This window comes from Cololabis saira, chromosome 11 (genome assembly GCF_033807715.1).
Source record: "Cololabis saira isolate AMF1-May2022 chromosome 11, fColSai1.1, whole genome shotgun sequence".
NCBI lineage: Eukaryota > Metazoa > Chordata > Actinopteri > Beloniformes > Belonidae > Cololabis > Cololabis saira.
Genome location: NC_084597.1, coordinates 24,721,672 through 24,743,284, shown reverse-complemented (window position 1 = coordinate 24,743,284; position 21,613 = coordinate 24,721,672). Strand labels below are relative to the sequence as shown.

At 43.0% G+C, this 21,613-nt stretch overlaps 1 protein-coding gene across 1 annotated transcript; it reads right to left on the bottom strand.

Moving 5' to 3' along the window:
- Window positions 1-35: 35 nt before the first annotated feature.
- Window positions 36-11,973, bottom strand: bspry (B-box and SPRY domain containing). Its single transcript, XM_061733367.1, has 6 exons — window positions 11,536-11,973; window positions 10,284-10,382; window positions 4,443-4,673; window positions 4,316-4,341; window positions 4,102-4,226; window positions 36-1,282 (listed from the first exon to the last, which is right to left on the bottom strand). The coding sequence occupies exons 1-6, from the start codon at window positions 11,902-11,904 to the stop codon at window positions 747-749; spliced, it is 1,386 nt and encodes a 461-aa protein (XP_061589351.1). The 5' UTR covers window positions 11,905-11,973; the 3' UTR covers window positions 36-746.
- Window positions 11,974-21,613: the final 9,640 nt, after the last annotated feature.

The following is a 21,613-nucleotide window of genomic DNA, read 5'->3' as shown; positions in this document are numbered from 1 at the left end:
GAAGGGCAACCACACACAGAGGAATGGGCGGGTGGAGTTTTTTTAATACATATATATTAGGCTAGCTTCATCTTCTTGTGCTGCAAATATGCAATCTCTTTTTTGTTCATATTTAACTACAACTTCTATATCTCTATCTGCACAATTGAATCTCCTTGGTCTGGTCTTTCACTCGTTGTTTCAGTGTTTGCAACCAAAAATGTGTCAAATAAATCTTGCCTGTAAGTGGAAGCATAAAAAATATTACCTTCTGAACTGTTGCCAATTCAGTGCCTGAAATCACAGCTTTTTAGTTTAGGGTAAATAATTCAGTGAACAAAATCTAAAAATGTAGCACAGTTTGTAATAACGAGTTTACTCAGAAAATATGAGACAATCATATTAATACAAAATTATTACATTCTGTTTTTCCATGGTACCCTCCTTTTGCACATAACATTCAAAACTCTGATCAATCAGTGTTTTCTATAAAACTTGAAAGATTCATTACACTATCACACAATTATTACGAATCAGAACAATGTTCATAATAATTTTAAAAAAATTCAGTCAAAATATAGTGTCATATGTCAACATTTAAAGATATCTCGATATAAAAAAGTAATTAAAAACAAAATATAAATAGGAATGGAGGCCTTGTGGACTTATTGAGGTCCTCTTTATTTGCTATGTTTATACAAACATTAGAGTTGTCTCCTGTTGCTTCTTCACGGAAAAGGTGCGTTTGTTTTGTTGTTGTTTTTTAATCAGTGTAGTATAGTGATGCTCTGGTCAGTCACAGCACATGCTGGCAGCAGCGGGGCACTGAAGTGTTGCGTGATCGAGTGCAGCACAGTGCAGGAGTCCGGTTCATAAAACAGTAGCGTCTTGCTCGACCAGTCCAGCAGCATCCCGACCTTCTGGGGTCTCTTCACCACCTGTAGCGGCACCTTGATCCCTGCATGGCAGTAGGAGTAGTCTCCGTCGTAGTGGGACAGCACCCAGGACTTACTGTTGTAGCCCAGTCGTGCCTCGTTCCCAGAGCCTTTGCGCTCCAGTGAGGCGTAGCAGACACCGACCTTAAAAGCCCCGCTCCGTCCAACGTCCACCACCCAGCTGTGGATGCCAGAGGACAAGGACAACGAACCCAGGGCATTGGGCCAACAGTCGAAACGTGCTGCGTCAAAAGGTGGAGACTGGCGGGATTTCTTGTGGAGGAAAGTCAAAGTGCACAAGTCATCGGAGAGGGAAAGGAGAGGGCTCACTGTTCCCTCATCAAACTTCAGATTAGATGAACCGTAAGCTGCAAGAAGAAGGAAAGGTATGAGTTACCATCATATTTATCTATGATAGTTTTATAGCCTGAGAAGGTTAGGAGAATCCATCTTAACTAATAATAAGTTAAGTTCCCCCATGACTTCAGCACCCACGGGTTCCTTTGGGTAGCTAAAGTGAGCTACCCTTTTTCTGTGCTCCATTCTAAGGGAAGGGGGGGGGTATGATAATGAGGCTCTGCGCTGATTGGCTCCCTGAATGACGTGTAGCAGGGGAGGAGCATAAACCTCGCTCCGCCAGAGCAGCCCGAGCCTGTAAATAAATACAACACTGAATTTTCACAAATGGCAACTTTATTGTTAAAAAAATAAAATATGAGTTGTATATAAACATTTATGCACTATTTCAGCCAGATCTGCCCGGCGGATGCTGAACGCTGGGCGCCCGGAGCATGGCTCCGGGGCGCATCGCCCGTTACCGGTGATCAAACAGACAGATTTCGATGAAAATCTCGGAGGGTGAAGCTGGTCCAGCCTGGGACGTACCCCAGAAATCTCTGCTCCCAAAGCGGCTGGGAACCTGGACAATTTAGTCGGACGGACTAGCTGGAAGCTGGAGCAGCGCGCATCACCGCAGCTTTAACCGGGAAATCTGACCAGTTCCGACCGGCCGGGACCGCAGGAACCGGCCTGGACTGGTAGCAGGGACTCCCGGGGACCGACCAGCGGAATTTCAGCCGGATCTGCCCGGCGGATGCTGCGCGACGGGCGCCGCAACCCCACGGCGGGCACACAGATCGGCTCCGGAGCGCATCCTATGCGCATCGCCCGTTACCGGTGATCAAACCGACAGATTTGGCTGAAAATCTTTGAGGGTGAAGCTGATCCGACCTGGGACAGACCCCCGAGGACCCAGCTCCCAAACCACCCGGGAAACCTGGATGATTTAACCCGGATCCGCGGCGCCACCGCGCCGCGTCCGACTGGCTGAAGGATGGAGCGCTCCAGCCTGTGGAGAGAGCTTGTTGTGGGCGTGGTTTCAGCAGCGGAGGCTGAACCTATGGAAATGAGCGCCTATGGTGACGTCACCATAGGCGCAGATTCAGAATGGCTCAAAAAAAGGTCACGTGACACTGGGGGACTCTGTAAGGCGGGGGTCAGAGACCCTGCAGAATTTCATGGTATTTTGTCTCCCCTGTGCAGGGTGAGGGGAGACCACTTTATATATGTTAAAACAAGAAAAAACATGTTTTTCATAATAGGTCCCCTTTAAGTAAGGAGGAGACTTGAGCTCAGTATGGCTCTCCTGGGGTTGGCAGAGGGTGACCAATGCCCAGGACAGACTTAGGTAGGAGCACTGGGTGAAAAACATAAATAAATACATAAAAAAAGATGAGAATATTACACATGGATTTTAAAACAATGCTGGGCATCAACATCAACATGCTGCCAAAAAAAGACCTGAGTTACAAGTAGACCATAGTTGAAAGTTGAATGCAAGAGTTTAATTTCTCTTTAGCGATGACACACAAAAGAAGGAATATTACCAGCTGATAATTCATAATAATATTTGATCAATGTATTCTTGTGAGATATTCACACATCAACACAAAGTACTGGGCTTCAGTGAGAAGCGTTTTTTTTGTTCTGTCATCTAGCACATGGTGGTAAATTCAAGATTTTTTTTCAGCTGTTGGCCACTTGTACCTTTTAATTTTCTGATTTCTAACTAATCTTCAAGTGCTAACATTATGCTTTTCCTGACTTTCAAAGGTTCAGATTCTTTGTTAACTGTCATATACCCAGTTTTCGGGGTGTCTAGAAGTCATTTTAAGAGATACATGATTGATTAAGCAATGAATGTTTTGAAATAGCAGACATAGTAGGAACTTTCAGAGATTTCTTTTCTTAAATCTACTTTCTGCTTAAGCAACATTAATTCGATCTGCAGACTGATCCTCTAATCTGCAAGGTCAGATAAACCCAGCCAATGCATCCATCCCTGCATCGGGTCAGGCCTGCCCTTCTTATTCAGTTCAGAAAGAAATATCCTCCAGATGTCGCTGTCGCTGTGGTACGTGAGTGCCTGCCAGCGACTAGTCTGAATGATTCTGGAGGAATCGGATAACCACTGACAAGTGTGGGAAGGGAGCGGAAACAGGTCTCACCAGAACACAGAAAACAAAAGACTTCGGCTGCACGATCTAACAGACCCAGAGGGTTTTTGAGTGGAGATCAAAGCAAGAAAACTATTCTGGTGCTTGATCAATATGAATAGGGAATAAAACCGCACGATATGTGACCTTGAGGGTAAAAAAACTTATAATAATGTTGAAGTGAACATGTTTATCATGTAAAATGAATTAATTTATCATTATAGCTTATTAATTAATTTATCATTATGGCTTATTTGAGACTCAGGGCGTCGGTAAGTGGAAGAAAAAGGATGAATTTCTGGTCGTTTAATTTACCAAGAAGGACATTTAGGCACTTTTTGTTCCCCTATAATGATGTTATAATCCAATAAATACACTTGTTAATCTTCATATTTACATTTAACACTAAGAAACTAATAAAAATACAATTTATGTGTTATTATAGTTTTCTGATTATTAAAGATAGTGTGTTTAAATAAGGATAAAAACTTTTCTACAAGCTGAATTGTGAACATGGACCAGTTATTATCCTTTTGCCTACAAGTACCTTAAATAATTAAAAAAGGACATTTTATCTATAAAATTACAACTGCTTCTGAGAAAACCCCTTGAGTATGGAAATTCATCAAAGTCTTTGCATGTAATAACTATGTACGCCAGCGAATCTGTGAATTTTGTTCAGAGCTTCTTACCATTAGGCCCCAGCAGCAGCGCTGTAGCCCACAGCCCCCTCAGGAGCTTGCTGTCACTGCAGACCGCATTAAAATTCAGCTTGTCCGTGTCACATGGCTCCCCGACGCCCTCCGCTTCCTCCACCCTGACACCGACACAAAGATGAATGACATTTGATACTGACTTTCTCACAAGGCAAAATCAGTCTAAAATATGTAAAAAAAAAAAAAGTACCTCTCATCTATCTCCTGGACACTGGTCTGAAAGGTAAGACAGGAATCAGGTGATTACACATCTTTATTTGATTACAAGTTCCTTTACAACTCCCACCTGGCACATCCAAGCTCCCCCTTTCACTCACCACCAGCTGTGCGTCCGGCGTATGTGTCAGCGTGTGCACCAGGTGGGAGCGTGTCTGCGACAGATTCGTCAAGGACTGGTCCCAGTGGGCTCTCTGTGTGAGGAGGCACTGCTCCACCCGCTCCTCCTCTCGCTGCACCTCCTCCAGGAGGCGCTGCTCTTCCTCTTCCAGGGCTTCACGTGCAGCGCTGACCTGAGCCAGAACCTGCTCCCTCGCCCTGCTTGCTGCTGCCTGTGCACAAGAGGTAAAAAAAATCATTTCTGAGGCCCATACGTCTCATCTATGAAAACTAAATAGCTTACCATCAGAAATACTCTGACGTGTCTTATTATCAGACACAGAATAGTACTTGAAACCAAACTGAAGGAATCCTGCAACTAATTCTCCATTTTTGTAATGAACCATTAAGTAATTAAAGTAATTAAAAAGACCTAATCAATCTAATAGGATATTCTCATATTGTAATTAGTTTATGACAGAACCCAACTACTGATCTATGGTAAGTATCTCATTTATACATCTCTCTCCACTGGTTGTTGACATTGTTGCTAATTACAAAGCGAGACAACCTTATGTCAAATCTGCAGTTTAAAAAAAAAAAATTCAATAATTTTGTATCATTGCATTACATTTTCTGATAAATGTTTGTGCTGGACAGTAATATTGAGAGGAAACTATTGTAACGACTGTTACCAACCCAAGTTACAGATCACCAGACTGCACCAAGAAATAAATGAAGAGAGATTTTGTCAAAGGTCACATGTGCATGAGATGAGAGTGAATCTTGGTGGAGCAGACAAGAGGACTGGATCAAGTCAGGTGAAGTCAGGTGCGAGCAGTCTTGCAGAGAAGATGAAATAGTAGCTGCCTTCATGATGGACGATCTTGCTGTATCTATTCAACGTAAAAATGGACTGAAAATCAACCTAAAAAAGCTGTTTCTGGAAGATGCGACACTGGAAGTTATTTCAAGCAGGCAAACCTCTGCAGTGTGTGCACCTGCTTATTCACCCCTCTGAATGGTTTGTTCCAATTACTCAATTTGTTCCTTGACCTATTTAAGGAGCTTGAAGTATGCATTCCTGATGCCTTCAGATGTCTCAAACTCTCTTGCTGTCAATCCCACCTCCACCTAAGCAGTTTTGCAAACAGCCATAATCTTTATGCAGAACTACACATCAGGTACTGTGCTTTTTCACTAGATGGCCCCTTCTTTGCTTGACTTCAATCTTATTGAAAACTACTGGGCAATTGTCAATAAATGCGCTTCTTCCAACAGCATTTCATATCCTGTTTCAGCCAAAAAAGAACTTGACAGACAACATTAATGGACAGCCCGTGATCATTACGCAAAATAATTGTTATCTTAGCCACAAAATATTTCCCAAAAGTTAAAAATATATTGTAAATGATATTTCATGTTATATTTTGTTGCCCCAGCTGTAAAACTAATAATAAGTAAGACACTCTCCTTCCAGTTGGCAAACACTTCAATTCTGCACACCAACTGTTGCCTTTCAATGGTACGCTCCTCTACTTTGTCTTATTTGTAAATTATCTTTAAAACATATTTTTTGTTAGTATTTGAAGCTTGAAGGAGAACTTTTTCTAGAAGTCACAATCAACTTAATACATAAAACAACCCTGTCAGAAATTAAATATATCGACAACACAACGTGTGATGTCCACATATGTGTATGCCAGGTCTTCGACACATAAGTTAATCAGGGGTTACAACCTACAATTATTTTGCTTTGATCATAACAGCCAACTTTCAGCATTTACATGGTTTAGGAAGAAATTGTTATGTTGTCTTTCGTTTCTTTTAATCCGACTGGCGTGTTCTGGTCTGAACTCTGTCAGATGTAAACCTATAAATAAAAGGTATTAGTTAGGTAGTAGTTAGACTCCATCTCTGTCGTAATTTGACCAAATCATGTCAGAAGCATTTCACTAAGACCTTAGGAAACTGTTTGAAGATGGAACAAGAAACCTAATATGTTTCTTTATTTTTTTTCTTCTTTTTTTTGTGTGCATTATATTGATGGTTAATACCAGGTTGGTAAGAACCTAAGGCATATATATATATGCATTTTTAGTATAAAATATATATCATATATATTTTAATATATCATATATATTTATTTTATATATATATATATATATATATATATATATATATATATATATATATATATATATATATATATATATATATATATACATACATACATACATATATATATATTTTCTTTTATGTGAAGGGTCAGGGGGGTGAGGGGTGACATCCGCTGCTAGTCTAAAACGCGAAAAACACAGGGAAACACACAACAAGCACACGAGCCTTGGAGATCTGTAAGAGAAAAAACAAACAGACACGAGAACAGGCAGAGACACAAGCAGCAACCATTTCAGGTCCTTGGGACTGAATCAAATGGTGCTTTTATACTAGTATCTACTCAGCGCGACTCGACTCGCCACGCCCCCATTTTGCGCTTTTACATACGGGTGGAGGCGGGTGGAGGCGTGCCGAGTAGATACTTTTTCTGTACCAATTCTGCCGAGGTTCTAAGCGGGCTGAGTCAGCCCTGGATCTGACGTCATCACACAACACGCCACTGATTGGTCAGGGGGCCGTCAGACGCTTGAATCAAGAAGCGGGAATCAGCGCAAGAGCGGCTCGCGACTTCCTCATTTTATTCAACAGGCAATGGGAGCGCAAATGTCTGTTTTGTGATCCAACTCTGAGGTGCAGATGTTCATAAACCTGGTGGCTGAGGAGAGAATTAAAAAGGGATCTAGACGGGCGATAAGGAACGACTAGATCCACCAGGAGCTCTGTCATTTCATAGCTACTCGCGGCTACCATGGACTTTTCAGCAGCGCTGAGACAAACCAAAAAAAAAGCGTTGCTGCATGAAGCTTCTTTCACTCTCATTTTTTAACTTGATATCGAACACAAGTCACAGACCAAGCAGCACATATATCATCTCCTCCAGGTTCTACATCTTTAGTGTCTTCTCCGTTTAGATCACACAATCAAATAAGTTACAGCAGCTTCGCTCCAACCCGATGTGTAGCTGTGTGTGTGTGTGTGTGTGTGTGTGTGTGTGTGTGTGTGTGTGTGTGTGTGTGTGTGTGTGTGTGTGTGTGTGTGTGTGTGTGTGTGTGTGTGTGTGTGTGTGTGATGCTCTACCTGAACTGTAACTATAGTGGAGGAGGGAGGGTGCAATCCCACCACCTGAGGGACCAGAGGCCGACAAGGAAGAACCCGGAACCCGGAACCCAGGCCACCAGCAGCCACACACAGGGCGAGAAGAGGGCGGGAGGAAACCCACCGCCAGTGAGGCCCATCCCCCCCAGCGGCGGCCGAGGGGACCCGCGGGCGGGGCCCCCATGACCACGGGAGGAGGCAGCCAGGAAACCCACGATGATGGACCGGGACCCAGGCGAACACCAACCACCCGGCCCGGGCCAGACATGACGCCAGGAGGCCCACAACCCCCAAGCCAACGACCCCCACCCGGCGAGAGGCCAGCCTGCCCGGAGAGACGGGGCCACCCCGACCGCCAACGCAGCCGCCCCTACGAAAGCGGCCCTCCAGGACCAAAGGAGCGCCCGCCGAACGGGCAGCGGGGGGGACCGGAGACGGGCTCAGAGAGAGGGAACCCCCCAACAAGGAGACACCCACGCGGGCCCCATGACCCATGCATACCCATCCATGCATCCAACCATCCAACCATTTTCTATAATAATAATAATAATAATAATAATAATAATAATAATAATTCAGAATTTTTTGAATGCGGGTGGAGTAAGCCCCACTCCCGCCCCTGGTGTTGAGTGGATGTGACCTATGCAATAAAAACAGGGAGGGGGAGGTCAGGGTATCATTTTTGACATCCCCCCAGACTCTAAAGGCTGAATTATGGTTCCGGATTAAATCAACGCAGAGCCTATGCCGTAGGGTACGCGGCTACGCGGGAGGCTCTCTGTAACCTATGCCGTAGCCTGATGTGCACCTCCCAGGTGAGGCGAGGCGACGCAGACCCAACACAGACCGAGAGGGCTGTGATTGGTTTGCTAGGTAACAACGCATTTCCGGTTCCGGTTCATGAAGCAGTAGTGAACTTTCAGCGTTCTTTTCTTCGCGTGATGTGTGATTTATTTTTTTTTGTTTGTTTTGTTTTTTTGCACAATAGTTGTCCATATCTCTTTTATTCACTGTGACCGGAAAAGCCGGAAGCTAAACAAAGTCCACTAGCACTCTGGGGGGGATATTGCACCATGGCGAAATGGAGTGACGGAGAAGTCAGAAGGGTTCATGACGGCGTCACGGCAACGGCGTAGGCTCTGCGTTGGTTTAACGCAGAACCTTAAATCAGGCTTAAGTGTCCTTGTTAAGTGTATCTCTGTTAAGTGTTGAGTGTAAGGTGTCTAATATGTTATTAAAACCGAGGGACGGGTAGTCCCGGGGCACGTGGGACAGTGTCCCCCATGCCCCGGACCCCCCAACCCCTTGGACCTATGTGTGCGTGAGTCATGTAGGGGGGGCAGGAGGAGGAGAGGAAGCCGAAGCCAGGGGGCAGGGCCACTGGTACTGGCCCTGGTAGGCGCCCACGCTCCCCCATTGGTCAACGGGGACCGGCCCTCCGAGCCGGGTCAGGGCTCCACCGCACCCCCAGGAGTGGCCCTCCGGCGCCGCCGGAGCCCCCAGGCGGAGGGGGAGATGGCACAACATCCTTCCATTCACCCCCGCGCCCCCACAGCGGACACCCCAGAAGTCCCAGAGTTCCCGCAGACACCGGGGCACGCGGCCCCGCCCAACAACGACGGCCCAAGGCAGCAATGCCTACCCAGCGCAGGCAGCCACCCCCCACCCAAGCAGAGCCGGGCCCTCCGAGCGGGACCTCCACGCCCACACTCCAGCCCACCTGGAATGGTCCGGAGACGCCCAGGCCACGGCCCCCCACCCAGGCCCTCCCCAACCACCCCACCCACCGCCACGAGGTAACCCCCCCCCCCCCCCATAGACCACCAAAGCCCCCCTCCGGTAAAATAACCATGTCTACCTCATACTGCTGCACCTTTCACTTAAAAAAAAATTGTATATATGTTAAGAAGAGCTGTCATTTGTCTATTTATTGTACAGTGAGCCAAAATAACCCAGTCAAATTCCCCATCTTGTTTGACCTGACTTGGCGAATAAACCTGATTATGATTATTATTGTGATAAAATTCAAAACAACAAACAATATGAACCGGTTTCTTTATTCTCAATTTCTTTAAACTCAAAACCGTAACAAATATTTTTACATAGCTAATCACGACTGAGAAGTGCACTGAAAAATGCCACATCTTAAAAGATTTTTCACACCTGTCATATGCAGACCAGTAATAAAATGAATACTGAATACCTAAAATGAATACCTAAATTGACTCAAAATCAGTGTTGGATCATAGTACCACTCTGGCTGCATGAGATACGCCTCTTTATTTTATATTTCAAATCTGTTCATAATTTTTATACATTTTGATATTTAATATATATAGCTTGTGCTCCTAATCAACTTTAAACACAGTATCTATGCTTATATCTCGCATTTCATTTTGAAAACATGAAGTCAGGACAGCTTCAGCCCTATTCTGTGTGCCTGTGTTTACTGTAAAGTCCGTAATACGTGTGCATTTGAAATGTTGGAGCAGCTCGCTCAGAACCGCACTGGACCCTATAAGAGATTTATCCAGAACGAATGTCTTTTGAATAGCCAACTTAAAACTAACTTTGTGATAATCTCCGTGATAATTTCTGTTTGCGTGAGTGGGGACAGCATTTCTCACCTGCAGCTTTTGCTCTTTGGCTGTCAGAGTCTGCTCGATGAACTTCTCGATCCTGTGTGCCTGCAGCTGCATTTTCTCACACACGTCCACCAGCTGGTTCTGCAGGAACACACACATTGTGGTTTTTGGATGTGCGCTACACAACCTCTGAACATCATCAACTGCTAAGACAACAAGAAAATCCTGTCCTCTGAAATACCATACAGACAAATCAGCAAAGAAAGCCTCTCATGACGCACCCATGACATGAGAGAGTGATAAAACATTAACCTGGAAAATGTGTTTTTCCACACAATATCAGTGACTTAGAACTGTCGTTTTCAGAAACATAGTAACAACTTTTCTGATAATTTCCCATTTTATTACACATGTTTAAGCAAGGGCGTAGGTTTGGTCTCAACATTGGTAGGGACAATATAACAGCATAACCTGCATGTACTTTTTGCTGGGGACGGGACATTAATAAGACCAAACAGATTGGGTGAACAGGGGTCAGGGCTACATTTGTCACGAATATGAACCTAATTAATTGATAGGCTAAATGATCAATGCAAAATAAATCTGTATTGACTTATACTGTGTATAATGTGTATTGGTTCACCTGATACACGGTTCGATTCAAACCTTTGTTTTCAAAAACTACTAAAGAAACATTTGAAAACTTCCAGAATATTCCAAGATTTTATTAGCAATTTAAATTGCAATATTTGAACATAACTTAAATTATATTAAGATACACAATAAATACAAACTTATTAATAATCTCTTAACTACTACTTAACCTATGGAACTACATGTTAGCCTACATGGTCCTTCACCACAACAGTAATACATTGCTTTAATTGATTGTCTCTTTCACCTTCTTTTCCCTTATTTTCATTTCTAAAATGCATCAGTGGGTTGAGCAATTATGGAAAAAATGGTCAAGTCATCAGCCAATCAAACGTGCGTTTGAGGAAAAAAAAATGGACCAGCAAATTCAGCAAGTGAAAAGGGGTAAATGTAAGTCTGAACATAATGAAAATAATTCACTTAATAATGGTAGGGTCGATTCTATCCTTACAACATTTGGGAAGACAATCTAAATTACCTTTATACCTGAACTCATTATATAATGCAAATAAGGTTGGTGGGGACAATTTCAGCCTCCTGAAAAGTTGGTAGTGTTATGTCCCTACCGTCCCTATGCAAACCTACGCCCTTGTGTGTAAGTTGAACTGAAGTGAAGCTGTGGCCCCAGCGGGCCCCTCACCCTGACTGCGGTGACTCTGCTGCCCAGAGAGGTCACGCTGTGTCCGCGGCAAGAGCCCGCGGTGGCGCAGAGGGAACAGATGGGCTTCCGCTCGGTCCCGCAGTACCAGTCCAGCTCGGACTCGTGCTCCACGCAGAGCTCACACTCCACGGAGAAGATCCCGGACTCGGTGTCGGAGGTGATGGCCGTAGGTGAGGCGGCTCCCGGCGTCATGGCGCAGGTGACCCCCGCCGGCTGCGTCTTCACACCACCGGCCAACACGGAGAAAATAGGCTGCTCCCAGTCCATGCTTTTGCCCCTCACGGAGTTTAAAGTCTGTCCCGGCGTCGACGAGTATGTCAGGGCACACGTCGTGAACTCCTCGGTCATGGCACGATAATAAGGCAGCAGGTGCAGCGGCAGCTGGAGTCGCACCCACACAGCAGGACACGGCGCTGTTACACAGGTGTAACAGGTGAGCGGAACACGGAAGTAGCAGCGCGGTGAGAGGCCAGGGCCAAGTGAAGGAAAGGTTGTTTCAGTCCAGTCACCTGGGCGTTGTTACGTTATTCTAAGCGTATCTATCTTTTGAGAGAATGGCCACTATCCATGTGGTAATTGTGCACAGAGGTGTCAAAAGTATTCACATTAATTATTCATGTAGTATAGATACTAGAGTTTAAAAATACTCCTATAGAAGTTGAAGTATCAACTCAGTTTTTTACTCAAGTAAAAGTATAAACGTACTGGTTTCAAAACTACTTAAAGTGTAAAAGTAAAAGTAAGGGGGAAAAAAGCCATTAAGGACAAAAGCCATTGAAAATGAAGCATCTTAGTATAATGTAAATATATTAAAGAACCATATATGTGTACTATTGAGCATTAACATGTGTTTCAGAGAGCAGAAGATATGACTAATTGCCTATAAGTATTGTAATGGTGCAAAAAGTCAAACTTCAGAGGCATGTTATCATTTATCCTAACCTTTATTGGAATGTACATCCAAGTTTAGTTGCAGGAATCTGAGGGCAAAGGATGTAAGAACAAAACTGGACAAGAACATCTGTGCCACAACCACAACCAAATTCACTCAATCCGGATGGAGCAATTTAACTGGATAGTTTTTATTTAAAGGCCAAAATGAAATAGAGTAACGAGGCTGTTTTTAAAATGTAAGGAGTAAAAAGTACAGAAAGTTCCATCAGACGTGCTGATCCTAACTATCCAGTTGCCAGCCATTTTAATGTTTTGTCTCATCTCATCTCTTCCCTCCGTTTCCAGGGAATTGAGCATGTACAGTTGCCAAGAGGAGGTGACATTGTAAGAATATTATGTCGAAGGGAGCTCTTTTGGATACACACATTGGACTCTCCTTACCCTAAGGGCCTAAATGTTGAGTTTGACATGAGTGTTTTGTTATAATATGGATTTTTGTAGATCTGTCGTGGACCTATTATGGTAGGGTAGGGCACTGCATTTTATGACAATTTGCCTGATGTTTATGCAGTGTCTTCACCCTTTATTGTGTGGCATGTATATATTTTCTATCTTGTATTTTCTCTATGGTTTAGTCTTTTTCTCTTTTGTCTAGTTGTTGTTGTCAGCATATGGTTCTTGTGCAATGTTTCTTTTACTTACGTACTCTATTGCTTTGTAGAGAGGACTACATGTCCTGCTTCTGAACTACATCTCCCATCTTGGTGGGAGTGGTGCAGCACAGGTGCTGCTGATTGCCTTGATGTACCACATAAGATTGTTCATTGAACTCATGTGCTGACTATTACCGAGATGAAAGTCTTCTGACCGAAAGCTTGGTTTATTAAAGATACTTGCATTGATCCAAGTATGCAGATCCTCTTTTTTACAAAGCGTATCTATCTTAAAATAACGAGGTAGAGAGCGAGTGACTTGCCGATAAAACATTTACTTCAGCGTCCATAGCAACATTAACCATTGAAAACCATCCCGGTCCCTACATAGTAACAACCAGCCCTCTGATACATAACCAGGCTTATACTATACTGTAAAAGTTGGATTAACTTTACACAACAGGCATCATCTGAGAAGCACCATTTATGTTTGAGACATGATACAAAGCAGGTGAAGACGTGGAGACAGAAAGCTACATCTGTATTCTTTACTTACTTGACCAGATTCTTGGGAATTAAAACCAAAGTGGAACTGCATCTTTTCCCTTATAATCATTATAAATTACACTTTTTTTGAGTGTTTATTGGATCTTTAAACAAAATGTAATATCAATTTTGATAACCTTATCTACCCCTCTCTGTCTAAGTGTGTCTGTGTGTGTATTATATATATATATATATAAAAAATATATGCGTTTGTTATGGTATGGTGGTGAAGATTTGTTATCCCAATCAAGTTGTTTTTTGCTGCAATAGTCAAAGATTTCCACCCTAATTTGGCTTCAACTCAGCTTTATCCCTTTATAGCTCAATGTAACATATTTAAAACATGAAATTCTGAGATCTCTGCACCACACCCATAATCATCCATCCATCCATCCATTTTCTATACCCGATTTATCCTGTGCAGGGTCACGGGGGTCTGCTGGAGCCTATCCCAGCTCATTCCGGGCGAGAGGCAGGGGTTCACCCTGGACAGGTCGACAGTCCATCGCAGGGCCACATATACAGACAGACAACCATACTCACACTCACACCTAAGCGCAATTCAGAATCACCAATTAACCTAGTATGCATGTTTTTGGACTGTGGGTGGAAGCCGCAGTACCGGAGGGAATAACCCACGTAAGCACGGGGAGCACCCATAATCAAATAAATACATTTGAAGAAAAGGTTTTCTAAAATGAAATAAAAAAAAAGAAGTTTAAAAAAAAAGTACAAAAAACAACACACTTCCAAAGAAAAAAGATATTTTCTGTGTATTATTTCAGGTTTTAAAGGCTTAATTAACTGTTAAACCACCACTTCAGAGACTATAGATTTGAACCATCATTGTGCAATGATATAAATCAAATAGCCTTTGGCTGTTGTAATTGTGCTCTTAAATCATACACTGTAAGAATATTACCAGGGATCAGCGATGGAGCCACTCCTCAAAAACAACTCCATTTAGCAATACTGAGCAACACCCAGACACCCAGGAAAAGCCTTACTTCCACAACAACTTCAAAGAAAATACAGATGTACCCTTGCATGACTGTTTGTCTCCTTTATCTCTGTGTGGCTTAGCGATACACCTCACTCGCCGACAGCTAGGATAGGTTCCCTTGAGCCTGAACAGGAGTGAAGCAAGTATAAAATACAAATACTGAGCCATAATTACTGAAAGGGAAAACCAGGCGAAACACACAGTTGAAGGATTCAGACCAGCACAAGGAACAATGCGCCTCCCACCTCTTAATGCCTCTGTGTAACTGGATATGAGTGACTGACAGAAAAGCGTCATGCCCTTCAGCTCAGACAAGGTGGACGTCCACACATATCACTTTGAAAGAAGAACAGCGGAGAAACAGGGCTTGCATTGTTATATTAGCGGGTACAATGAGCTAACAGAAGACAAAGGGGTGTTTACATCAGGAAATGAACAAGGTTTCCTTAGTCCATGGTAAAATACTACTAAAATGAATACTGGATTAAATGCAAATGGAGTTTATTAAAAATAAACTTAGACTCCCGTTTCTTTTTTAATGTACTCAGATGAAGTTAAAAAGTAAATTTAACAATAAATCTTACTTGACTTTCTTTCAAAGTTGAACTGGTTTCCAAGCGTCCTCCAAAGAGACACAGAATTTACTTTTTAAGATTTGCTTACACATCAGTGGATTTACTTAAGTTAATGGTGATTCAATTTAATCAAACTCGAACAAATATTTTCATTTGACATTTAAAAAAAGGTTGTTGTTACTGAAGATCTTTTTCTTAAGATCATAATTTATTTGTACATGCTATAAAAGTTCCCCCAAAAAATGTTTAAAAAAAGATGTTAGATCAAAGGTATCTGTAATACAGCTCCTGATCTGCAGGGTGTGCTGGCTCACTTCTTTCACTGAACAGGAACTCATCTTACTGATACTCATCACTGGACAGGTGTGTGCGATGTGAATATAAGGATGAAAATGACAGATCGTGTGATAACTGGACATAAAATATATATATCTGCTGAAAACGGTGGTAATTACACAAGGTGGGATTCATCCATAACATTTAATGGCTTTTGTTTACTTTTCTGAACTCTGGTATTTAAGGTGATTCAAAATGCTTTACAAAGATATTAAAAAATAAATAAAGAACATGATTTAAAATGTTATAAAAAAAGAAATATATAAAAACAGTAGATGAAAATCAGATAAAATACAGTCACATCTGCACATTTCTTTTCAAAAGCAAGGACTTTATATACAACAGCTCAATATTAAGACATTGCACAAATCTCAGGTCCAATAGTGAAACTCACTGAACTTAGACGCATTGCAGAGCCTCAACACTTTGGATATGTCCGCCTTTGTTCTGCAGCATCAACATTAATGTTTTAAGGTGTTAGATGTCACCTAGGAATTCCAGATACAAGTCATTACAACCCCGAACAGCTACAAAACACACTAATCTCTCGAAATATAAAATGATTGTTATCAAACCACTTAACCAGTAATGCTGAAAATGTTGATGAATTTGAGGAAAAAAAGCAGTTAAACAGAACAATATAAGTCCAGACAAGATCACCAAAGAAAATTTTCACGAAAATTGCACATCTGTTAAGCAAAAAAAACGAAACAAAAAAGTAAAGAATATTCTCCTGTGTGTTGTGTGTCATTGATCTTTTCAGCTTCGATCTACAAACAGCTTCTACAAAGATGTTTATCAGTACTGATAAACATCCGTATATATTAATTTGCTTGACCGTGCCAACTTCTGAAGAGGGCAAATTGCTGAGGCATGTATGACTGGAGCATCAGGAATAAAAACTCCTGATTTATGAGGAACTGTGTCTAAAGTCATGCTGGCATACCAAAAATCAACAGAAGCCAATTTAAGGATAGAAACCAGGAGGGAAGCCAAAACAGAATGATGGAGACCATGGAGCATAAAAATGCATTGTCGAGGACTTGCAGAGGCAAACTGGTATCTTGTTAAGCCATCATGTCTTACAAAGACTTAAGAAATTAATTTCTCAGATGAATCACCCTTTAGACTTTTAACCAGTTCAGTAAACGTTATGCATGGAGCCAAAATAAGCCTTTATACCGACTGCCTGAATCAAAACCATGGATCACAGAGGTGTTCCTGTCATGATTTGGGCAGCTATAATTTAAGTCTCATGGTCCTGTAATTGAACTACATGATGGAATGACTACAGCATGGTCTGAGTATTATCAACTCTTGGGGTGACAAACCATCACCCATTACAGCATGCCGATTTACTCAGGTAAAACATTTAAAGCAGCATGTGGTCCTCTTGTACTACCAGAAAGAAGACCTTAAACCCCTTTAAACAGAATCACTTCATCATCAGGTCATAGGTCAAGCTTCGGGGAGTGGGAGTGGAAATGTGGTGTTGTTAACCTCTTTTTTTTGTCTTCATTTTGAAAAATAAAAATTATAAATAATAATAATAAAAAAAGCTTCAGGGAGATCTCAAAGGGAGTACCACAAGGTTCTATTCTAGCCCCTGTCTTATTTTCTATTTTTATAAATAACATTGGGAAGGACATGCTCACAGCTAAAGTGCATCTTTATGCAGATGATACAATAATCTACTCTGTTGCCTCTTCTCTGAGTCAGGCTGTTGATGCGCTCCAGACTACCTTTCAACAGCTGCAGGCCTCATTATATGGTCTAAAGTTGGTTTTTAATGCTAAGAAAACCAAATTTAGGATCTTTTCTAGAACTCGCTCCCAGATCTCAGATAATGTTGGCATTCATACCTTAGGAGATGACTCAATTGAAAGAGTATCATCCTTCAAATACTTGGGTTTTTGGGTGGATGATAGGCTGTCTTTTAGACTACATATTGAGAACCTAATGAAAAAACTAAAGGTTAGGCTGGGTTTTTATTCAAATCAAATCAAACTTTATTTATAAAGCACCTTTCATACATAAAATGCAACACAAAGTGCTTTACATAAAACAAATAAACATAAAACGTATTAATGCCCTGCCCCCCTCCCCGCACACACACAGACAGACACAAGCACACCACAATTCACCCAAGTTACACACACAGACACACACGCAGACACACGGTGTAGACACGGCTGAGCACAGAGGATCCAGGTGAGGAAATGGTAACAGGGAGCCGTCCACGCCAGGAGGTCTCATAACCCGCAGCTACAAGGGTTTCCTCCACAGAGACCATCCCGGCCCGGACGGATAGAGGAGTCCACACCACAGCGGTAAAGCCGTGGTGCAGAGCTCCACAACCACCCAGGCCAGAACCAGCCCCAGGACGACCCCCTGCAGGCCAGAGTCACTGCCAGCATGGAGGCTCCCCATGAGGAAACACTAGAGCTAAAAGCTACAAGAAAGCATGCAAACTAAAAGAGTTTAAAAAGTATAACATAACATAAAGTCATAAAAGTATGTCTAGAAAGCTAAAGCTAAAAACTAAAACAATAAGACAATAGAATGTATAAAATAGACCATAAATAATGACTAAAACATTTAGATATAACATTGAGATAAAACAATGAAAATAAAATATAATAAAACAGGATAAACTAAAAATTAATATAAAACAGAGTAGTAAGATACAATAAAAATAGGGGTGAGCATAAAAAAATTAAAAGAGTTAAATGAGTAAGTTAAAAGCTTGATTAAAGAGATGGGTCTTGAGCCTCTTTTTAAAAACATCAACAGTCTCTGCGGCCCTGAGGTTCTCCGGGAGGCTGTTCCACAATCGGGGACCATAATAACTGAATGCCGCCTCCCCGTGTGTCCTGGTTCTAACTTTTGGTATCGTTAAAAGGCCAGCATTGGAGGACCTCAGGGTCCGCGAGGGTCGATAGGGTAAGACACTTAAAAACTAGTAAAAACTAGTGTGTGTGTGTATGTGTGTATGTGTGCGTAATAAACCAAACAAAGCTCCACCTGAAGTGTATCTATAGTGGGGGAGGGGGGGGAGCAACCCCGCCACCCGCGAGACCAGGGGCCGACCAGGAAGAACATGGAACCCAGGCCACCCGCAACCCCACAGAGGGGAGAGGTATGAAGGAGGCAACCCACCGCCGGCTCGCCTCCACTCAGTTTGGCGCTTTTCCAATAGGGGTCTACCCGTGCTGAGTAGATACTTTTTCTGTAAATACTCTGCCGAAGTTCTAAGCGGGCCATGCACAGGCGCCACCAAGGAAATGGTGACCATATTTTTGTCTGGTTGTAGCCGTTTGCAACTGTGGCTCAGATTTGATTGAATTCTTATGCCGCTTTTCCATTAGTACCTACTCAGCCCGGCTCGGCTTGACTCCACTTGATTTGGCGCTTTTCCACAAGAGTTCTACCCGTGCCGAGTAGATACTTTTTCTGTAACTACTCTGCAGAGGTTCTAAGTGGCTGAGTCGGGCCGTATCTGACTTCATCACACTACATACCATACATACATACCACCGATTGGTCGGGGGGTTGGAGTCAGACGTCTGAGTCAGGAGGCGGACATCAGCGAAAGAGCGACTCTGACAGCGGCTTCATGTTCATTTTATTTGACAGGCAATGGCAGTGCAAAAGTCTGTTTCTTGATCCAACTCTGAGGTGCAGATGTTCATAAACCTGGTGGCTGAGGAGAGAATTAAAAAGGGATCTAGATGGGCGATAAGGAATGACCAAATCTACCAGCCGCTCTGTCACTTCATAGATGCTCGCGGCTACCAATGGACTTTTCAGCAGCGCCGAGACAAACTAAAAAAAATGTAAAAGCGTCACCACTTGAAGCTTCTATCACTCCCATTTTTTTTACTTGATATCGAACACAAGTCAGACCAAGCAGCACATATATATCATCTCCTCCATGTTCTACATCTTTAGTGTGGTTGTCTTCTTCGTTTAGATCACACAATCAAATACGTCACAGCAGCTTCGCTCCAACCCACCTACTTCTGCTCCAGGTGCTGAATTGTTAAGCTTGAGTTATTGTTCTGCGTCAAAACGACGCCGTGCCTACGGCGTGTGGTTTGCGTCAACGCAGACCACACGCCGTCACTGAAGCCATCACTGAAGCCGTCACTGATGTGCACCTCCAGAAAATTGTAACTACGTGTCGAGACGACGCAGACCACAAGCAGACGAGAGGACTGTGATTGGTTCGCTTGGAAGCAAGGCATTTCCGGTTTCCGGTTTGAAGCAGTCGCAAACTTTAAGCGCTCTTGTCTTCGTGTATGTGTGATTTTTTTTGTTTTGGTTTTTTGCACAATAGTTGTCCTTATCTCTTTCATTCACTGTGACCGGAAAAAGTCGGATAAACCATTCAGGAAAAGATCGCTAACTAGCAGTCGCGGGGGGGTACTGCACCGCGACGAAATGGAGTGACGGAGAAGTCTGCGTTGTGCTCTGCGTTGGTTTGACGCAGAACCTTAATTCAGGCTTGATGGAAAAGAAACTAGGCCGAGTTGAGATGAGTAGAGCCGAGTTGGTACTAGTGGAAAAGCGCCATCATTAGACTCTGTTCCATTGCTGCGGAAAGAGGACCAACTTAGGCTATTGCTAAACAGTAAAAGTATTTGACACGATGATTCCATGATTTAGTACAATCCATATTTATAAGCATTACATGCTTGAAGTCCTCTATGAAGCCGAATTTGGAAATAAATTCAGAGGTGGAAAAAGTACAAAAATATTGCACTTAAGTAAAAGTACAAATTTTCTGCTTGAAAATTACTTAAGTAAAAGTAAAAAGTACCCATTAAGAAAATTACTTAAGTAAAAGTATAAAAGTACCTCAAATTAAATATAATAAAGTACCAAAAGTACATGGTGTAAAATGTACTTAAGTACAAAAGTAAAAAGTAAAAAGTACAAAGTACAAAATTCAAAGTACAAAATAATTTTCAAAAGGATTGCAAAGAAATTAAGAATCCAAGAATTTGCTTACAACTCTAAATAAGGGTGATATTATTCTGACCCCTTTAGCGTTTGTTTCCATTACCCCATTTTAATTTCGTCGGCTTGAGCGTCGGCTGCCGCTCAAGGCTGATTTATGGTTCCGCGTTACACCAACGCAGAGCCTACGGCGTAGGGTACGCGGCGACACGCACCGTACGGTGCGCTTCGCCGCGTACCCTATGCCGCACCTTACGGCGTAGGCTCTGCGTCGATTTAACGTGGAACCATAATTCCGGCTTCAGTCCTCATCGGTCCTCGACGCAACGGCGGTTCCTCCGGCCTTTCCGGCCCGCCTCTGCAGCGCAACTCCCCCGGGAGATGCGTCTCCTTCTCGGGGAGGCCGAGTCTCCCCGTCCGCCCCAGGTGTCTCGTCACGGAGCCGCCGCCGGGCAATCACGGGCAATTCACTCGCCCCCCTTCCTTCCCGTCCGCCTTATGGTTCCGCGTTAAATCGACGCACACCCTACGCCGTAGCTCTGCGCCGGTGTAATGCGGAACCATAAATCAGCCCCCGCTGTGCTGTTCTCACGGCAATAGCCTACATTTTCATTTAATGTAAGACTTTAATTTGTAGCGAGTAATGACGTGTCCAATTTTAAATATAGCGGATTAAAAGTACGATTTTTTCTTTGAAAATGTAACGAAGTAAAAGTAAAAGTACAGAAAAATGGAAGTATCAATAAAAGTACAAATTCTCAAAGATCTTACTTAAGTACAATAACAAAGTACTTGTACTTCGTTACTTTACACCACTGAATAAACTAACGTTAAATGCCTCTGAAACAATCCCACCCATGTGCCACTCATGAGCCGCCAAGCATTTCGCGCCAGAATGGCCGGACGTGGTCACGAGAGCGTGGTGGAGTCACAGCAGAAGTGGGCGTGTCTCTGAGCATCTCCGTCTCCTATTGGATACCACGGCCGGACTCGTCGCAGTAACAAACGACGCGATTGGTCGCCTTGATTGTGTCTCTTATTCCCGCCTCCCGCAGCCGTTCCTCGCACGGGTTTCCTGCGCCAGCGGA

What these genes read in the sequence shown, in the direction of transcription:
- bspry (XM_061733367.1), bottom strand. Translation starts at nt 11,904, where the DNA reads ATGACCGAGGAGTTCACGACGTGTGCCCTGACATACTCGTCGACGCCG. An exon ending in GCAGAGTCACCGCAGTCAGG is followed by an intron (nt 10,383 to 11,535) that starts GTGAGGGGCCCG and finishes GTGTTCCTGCAG; the next exon opens with AACCAGCTGGTGGACGTGTG. An exon ending in GTCCAGGAGATAGATGAGAG is followed by an intron (nt 4,227 to 4,315) that starts GTACTTTTTTTT and finishes TGTCGGTGTCAG; the next exon opens with GGTGGAGGAAGCGGAGGGCG.